The following is a 7,104-nucleotide window of genomic DNA, read 5'->3' as shown; positions in this document are numbered from 1 at the left end:
TTAAAAAATAAAATACGACACATAAACTAAAATTGAAGAAGAATCTCGAGAGATATAAAAGATCTGTCGCAGCCGTACATAACTTTCATCGAGTTTTGTTTCAACAGTAAACATGCAACACATGACGCATGAGTTAAATGTACATACAAATAGTATCATAGTTGGATAAAAAAAGGATAAAAACAAAGTCGTTATGTATTGAGTTTCGAATCGTATGGCAATTGAACTTTGGTAAAAGTGTTATTGTATTAAAGAGAACAAAGAAGCACCAACCGAATCATGATCATCAAGAATCCTAGAAGAATGAATACAAAGTTAGTTGAGGTCTCTTTGGCAAAAGCACAAATGACAATCATAACTTCTCTATGTAGACAAATACAGGCCACTTCTCTGTCTACATTCTACCACTAGTTATGGTGGTGGTGGGTGGGGGGGTGGGGATGGGTGTTTGTGGGGGGAGAGGGGGGGGACCACCGACACCGACACCGACAACATTACCAAACTTCAGATTATGAAACAAAAAAGAACCAATACAATGCATTTGGGAAAAAGCTTATTACTAGTATAAATTAATAGACAAAAGAATACAAAACACAATGTAATCCTATAATATTATACCAAAACATATATCACCCGTCTCTGTTGCTCCTATACTAAATCTATCTTAAAATAACATAAAAATTTATCATACAGAAACGAACCCTCAAAGAAGAATAGATCCATCCAGCCAAAAAAAAAAATAGTTAAAAGCATCATACAATATGGACCTCACTCACTACTATTGTCTTGTTCGTTGTAGTGTAGGACCAATCATCTTGAGCTCAAATCTCTTCACAGTTCCAGCAATGTCCCTCATTGTAGTGTCCACTTGATACGGGGTCCGGTCAACGATGATCGCCGTGGAGTTGACCAGCTGCCTACATGGCTCCCGACGTTCGGCTATGGTCCCGTGATAGTGGAAATACTTGATCCGCCCTTCCGTCTTGTGGGTCGTCTTGCCTACCGTGTTCTGTGACATGTGCACGCCCGTGGCTATCACATTGCGTGGTTGCACCGCGTATTTCCTGTCCCTCCTTATTCCCCTCTTGACGTCCTTGTATACTAGCTTCTCAAATCCCCATTTTCTGTAGTCACATAAATATCAATAATCAGTCGTATTCTAAGGATTCATCATAAATTGGCTAGTCTCGTTCTTGTTCTGGTTCTGGTTCAATTGTTGAATGCACTTATTATTATCAAGCTACAATACAAAAGCATCCAACTAATCCTAGAAGACTCAAGATCTTGTCCTTATTTAACCTCCCAATTTACAATTTAGTCAACAATTTAAAATTTTAAAACAGTATTCTCAATGATTAAAGGTTTCAATAATACTATCAATCAATGCTAATTGACAAGGGCTACCTCCAAGTCACTATCAAATGAACCTCAAAGTTAGTTGATTATCGATCACACAAAAATATGAACGACACTCCATAAAACAAGCCAACTCAAATCAATAATACTTTGTAGCATTTGACCCACATTGGATTCTCACCAAGCTCTAAAGGACCTTAGCTTCCACTTGGACCACACAAGACAGATAAAAATATTCTAACCCAATGTGATAAAGTTAGTCACTAAACCCGATATGTGAATATCTCCGCATCAAATATAAAATATAATAGGTAATTTCTTTCCATTTGTCTGAGGCTTAACGAACAGAATCAGCAGATAGCTATACTAAATAATACCACACTAAAAAAGAAGTTAGTCATTAAACCCTAGTGGCATATGGACCTTCCTTCTTTGGCACCAAGCATCTCAATTATTCAACTACCAGAGACTTCACTAGAATACATGTTCAAACCCTACTTGTGGTCAGGTCAGTCTTCATCAAAGCATTTCGTTATCAACCACCAAATAACTTAAGGAGATACAAATTCAGAGCCATCAAAACAGTATTACTCCTTCAACCAATAACTTAATATTTCACCTACAATACTTAACCATTTCCTAATCATCTAATTACAGAGTTTGGAAACAACTAAGACTACAAAAGAATCACTCTATAGTATGAATTTAGGGCATGTATTAGGCAGATAAAGTCACATGAAAACATAGCCACACAGTGATTTCAGAAGTAGCTTCAACTTCACTTCTTCCAAATGCCAAATTCAACTTCATAAAGACTATGAAAAAGCAACATTACCACATTGATATTATTAATTAAGCCTAAAAGAAAAAGATTCTCTTATTGCCAATTGGTATTATTTCAAACACCCAAATTCTTCATATTCCATTTATTATTCAACACGGGTCAATTTAATGTCAGCATTGAGAATATTAGCTGTCAACTTTTGAAAAAAAAGAACGACCAAACTTTCCTAAAGAGATTCATCTTCTACTAGTACTTAGCTTAGCTAAAACAAGGCAAATATAGTTAGCCTCTCCATAATACCTCTCCATAATAGTTATTCTCTGTAATAATATTTCATTATAACAATCAAATTTCTTTTCGAACCGATATACATGTTATGCTATAGTCTCATCGTCCCGAGATTCTTGTCACGTTTCATTTTTCAAAAATGAAACTATATGAACTTTGACCAACATTTAAAGATCTATTTTTTACCATATTGATGAGAAAAATTAGTTTCCATTTAGTTTCTTAATATCTAAATTTTAATTTTAAAATGTTAAATTAATCTAATTCAATTTAAATCCGAAAATTAGTCAAATTGATGCACGAAAAGCGAAACATAAACAACTATTTCAAGATAGATGGAGTATTATATATGTTCGCTGTAACAGTATTTCGTAAAGTAGTCATAAAATATCTAGACAAAACAACAATGTTACATAGAGGTTTGACAGTAGAAAGATTAACAAAACTTCATACCTGTAAGATTTACCGCGGTCTTCTTCCAAACAGAGCTTGTTTGACATAGGCATTTGCTCAATAGTAAACTGTGTATAATCCTTTAACGAATCAACCACAGACTTAATAGTACTCTTCTTAGGCACAAAAATAAACTCATCCACATCAAAAAAGAACATCCATTTCGCTTGAAATCTATATTTATGCAAACAATCATTAACAATAAGGAACTGATTATGATAATATCCATCAAATCTTTCTTGTTCCCTAATATCTTGTAACGTAACATATCCTTTTTCTATCCATGGCTTTAACACGGCCATCAACCCTTCGTGAACACCTCCAGCATCATGTATTACAAAATGAGATTTCTCTCCAAACAAACGAACATGAAACGCTAACCATTCACGTACTCTTTGTGGACTTAAATTACCATACAAAGACGATCCACAGTAAAAGAAATCGTATTTAGGTGGTTTCTTGAAAACTGAAACAAAGTTGGTAAAATCTGTTTCATTTTCCGTTAACGCCACGACCGTGTCGGTGGTGTTGAATTTAGCATCACCACCACCGTTAGTCGTGGCGTGAACAAGAAGTTGTCCACCGTGTATGTTGTCTGCACCGACTGGGACAGGGAAAGTACAGTTTATAACTAAAACTGTATACACTCTCCCGTATCCCCAGTCGGGCAAGATTTGGGTGCCTAAAGCAGATACTTTTTTCTGACGGTCATCGTTCGGGACCCACTCACACTGGTAACTTGGTTTACCATACAAGTGTAGTGGCTTCGAAACTAAACCCATAACGGAAAAAGTGTTATATCCGCCTCTGTAAGCGGACATAAGTATAAAATTATACGCAGCAGAACCGAAAGGATTGAAAGCACGCTTAATAACTCCGTTTTCGAGTACTTTATCCTTTTCCAATGATGGCGGTGGCGGTGTAACGGTGGTGTTAATAACTGAAACAGAAGGTGGCGGTGTAAAGGTGGTGTTAATAAGTGAAACAGAAGTGTTTATAGGGTTTGTTGGAGTGGAAATACAAGTGATGAGATTTGTGGGAGTGAAAGAAAAACGAGAAGGCATGAATTGAAGAATAGTTATAAGTGAAAAAAGGAAAAGGATAGCAGTAAGGAGGAGTTTGAGTTCAGCTGCACAGTTCCAAACAACACCAACAAACATTTTCCTTTCTTTCTCCTTTGTCATTGGAAAATAGTATTACTGATACTACTAACTTTGTGAGTTTGATTTTTGGTATATATGGAAAGATTAGATGGGGGTGGGAGAGATAACAGAAATAGCAGAGAAGTACAGAGAAACAGAAATAGCAGAGAAAGAGAAGCTAACAAACAAGATTTTCTCTATTTTTTTCTTTCTGTTTTTATCTCTTTTTCCTCTTTCTGCTTTCCCAATTCAGAGACTATCTCTCTCTCTCTCTCTAATCAATTCTGCATTTTTGGAATAGGAAGAGTTGAGACTTGAGAGTTGAGAGAGGTGAGTGTTTATAATCATGTATTTATGGATTAAGTTATATTCCGTCGTCCCAAAATAGGTGTCAGTTTAATAAAAAAAGAAAATTGTCCGAAAATATGTGTCACTCTTCGGAATGATAAAAGTGCCAAGTGTTTTTAACTACTCTCTCCGTTTTAATTTATATGAACCCATTTGATTAGACACGACATTTAAGAAAGAGGGAAGACTTTTAAAACTTGTGGTTCAAAATAAGCCTTGAAAATTTGTGTGGCTGTAAATCATTCATAAAGTGAATTTGTTTCCAAATTAGGAAAGAGGTCATTCATTTTGACACGGACTAAAAACAAAATAGGTTCAAATAAATTGAAACAAAGGGAGTATGTCTTAGCGTTAAAGAGTTCTCTTTGATATTGCTTAATTCCTTTTTTTTTTAAAAAAAAAAACATCTAATAAATTAGGGCAGTCTAGCCAACTACACATTGTATTTATTGATTTCTTAAAGTGCGTAATTTTTGCTAAGGTGACACTTTTGGGACGGAGAGAATAGTAATTAAGGGATTTTTGACTATTTTATCCGTATTTATACATATTTTACTGCATATTTACTCTATTTATGTATATCTCTATCAATTAAGGTGTTTGTAGTCCTCAAAAACATCTACTATTAAAGGTAAAATGTGAAAAGAATAATTAATTTTGTCTTGAATTTCTAAATCAACAAATAATTTGAAGTAACTACTTTGGAAAGCACGATAGATAATTTGAGACAGAGAGTAGTAATTTCTTGCTTCCTCCAGCTCATAATAAGTATCAACTTAAACATTTTATTTAATCCAAGATAATGTCCACTTATATAATTGAAAGTTTTTTTTTTTACCAATTAATCTTCTCTTTATGCTTAGATTTTTGTGATGTTTAATTGAAACAAATAGTGCATTTGCTATGATTGACTTCAATTTTATAGGTTTATTTGATTGAGAAGAGTAACCAGAAGAAATAATGTGAAAAAATAAGTCAAAAAGAGGTAAAATTTATAAGTTTATTTGATTAAGAAGTAACCAGAAGAAACAGTGTGAAAAAACAAGTCAAAAAGAGGTAAAATTGAAGAAAATGGTAAAAATGATTAATAGCGCAAAAAGTGGCCATATATGAAATTTTGAAAATCTGAGCCTATTTGCTCATATTTTGATTTGGAAAAATTGAAGATATTATTTTCATCTTTGGTCATAGTTCCAAGCTTGGGGAGCTAGAGTTAATCAACCAACACCCTTCCAATAAGATTGGAGCATTTTAATAAGCAAACTCTTAATTAATCTATTATTCAATTTCTTGTTATGTATTAATAACTAAGTATGCAGTACTCTATGCCATTATTTGAATCTTGTTTATGAAAAATATTCATTGTCCAAGTTTTGGATTAAAACTCTTGTTATGCTTATATATTTGATGATTTTATTCTTAATGATGTGAGTTAATGTTTCTTAAGGGATTAACTAACCCTAGGACTTGCTCATTTACTTCAATTTGAGCTCGAGAGAGAAAAATTGAAATTGTGAAAGATTAATTAACAAGAATTTGGGGCATTAATCCTCATCTAATAATTTGAGATAGAAGAATTACTTGTATTGTGGTCATATTCAAGTGTTCTTAATGCTCTTAATTAGGCTAGAGATAGTCAATTAAATAGTCGTGTTAGTGTCTAAGAGACTAATATAGAATCATTATCCGAGGCTAATTAACATAAACTCGTTTTTATTTATTAAATCGTGAAATACATTGGGTCATTACTTGAGGGTCATTTCTGTTCTATCCATGTTTTTGACCATTGATCATTTTACTTGCTCTGTAGGTTAGTTTATATTTCCGCATTAATTATAATCTTTTCAAATCAAAATATTATCAAGTGTTTGACTTAGCTTACAAAGTGATAAATCCTTACTTGCTTGATCGGCTGGTATATTGTTCCCTGTAGGATTTAACCCCGACTCATAGTTGACTTCATTGTATTGCATATGACCGTGTACACTTTCTCACTTGAGCAGTGGATTTGGATGTTATTAATAATCAACAAGAATTACTTTTATTTTTTCAGATTTGCCCTTATTAAGTGCTAAGAGATCAGATCTCAATGTGTCAAGTTAATAGTTGGACGAATTTTAATTAATTAAGGATAGTTTCGTGAAAATACCTATTTTTTCTATGAGTTAATATTTTTTTATAGGTGTAGTAAAGGCTTAATGGACACTTATTTTGAACCGATTTTTCTTCCATTTTGGCATTAATGATAGTATGGACAAATTGTAGTTTAAGTTATCTTATTATTGCCATATAAAAATGTATTTAGAGAGGTGAGTGTCTATAGTGATCATGCATTTATGGGGATAATTTGATATGGAAAATTGAAAAAAGGTGTGATTTTATAGTAGTAATTTCATTATCTTTTTTCCATTTTGTCGTAATGATTATGATGGTATAGACAGATTTTAGTTTAAGCTATCATAGTAGTATTACCATATAAAATGTATTTAAGGGGGGTGATTTGATATGGAAAATTGACAAATTAAAGGGTGTGATTTGGTAGTAATTAATTTCATTATCTTTTTTCCATTTTGGCCTAATGATTTTATGATGGTATGGACAGATTGTAGTTTATCTTATTGTTACCATATAAAATTGAATTGAGGCGATCAGATCTATTAGTACTAGTTAAGTAAGGTAAGTATTATATTACTCTATTAAACAATTAAACAACGATCTATAAAAAGCCGTGAG

At 33.1% G+C, this 7,104-nt stretch overlaps 1 protein-coding gene across 1 annotated transcript; it reads right to left on the bottom strand.

Annotated features, from left to right (window-relative positions):
• Positions 1–585: 585 nt before the first annotated feature.
• On the bottom strand, positions 586–4,348 carry LOC132631879 (galactan beta-1,4-galactosyltransferase GALS3-like). Its single transcript, XM_060347598.1, has 2 exons — positions 2,882–4,348; positions 586–1,124 (listed from the first exon to the last, which is right to left on the bottom strand). Exons 1-2 carry the CDS (start codon positions 4,063–4,065, stop codon positions 779–781), a joined length of 1,530 nt encoding a protein of 509 aa, XP_060203581.1. The 5' UTR covers positions 4,066–4,348; the 3' UTR covers positions 586–778.
• Between the last annotated feature and the right edge of the window lie 2,756 nt (positions 4,349–7,104).

Source organism: Lycium barbarum, chromosome 1 (assembly GCF_019175385.1).
Source record: "Lycium barbarum isolate Lr01 chromosome 1, ASM1917538v2, whole genome shotgun sequence".
Taxonomy (NCBI): domain Eukaryota; kingdom Viridiplantae; phylum Streptophyta; class Magnoliopsida; order Solanales; family Solanaceae; genus Lycium; species Lycium barbarum.
Note: the sequence above shows the minus strand (reverse complement) of the source record. Positions and strands in the feature narration are given on the sequence as shown.

Excerpts from the sequence above, each read along its gene's own strand:
- LOC132631879 (XM_060347598.1), bottom strand. The coding sequence starts at position 4,065 with ATGACAAAGGAGAAAGAAAGGAAAATGTTTGTTGGTGTTGTTTGGAAC. Across the intron at positions 1,125-2,881 it reads GACCGCGGTAAATCTTACAG|AAAATGGGGATTTGAGAAGC; the intron begins GTATGAAGTTTT and ends ATGTGACTACAG.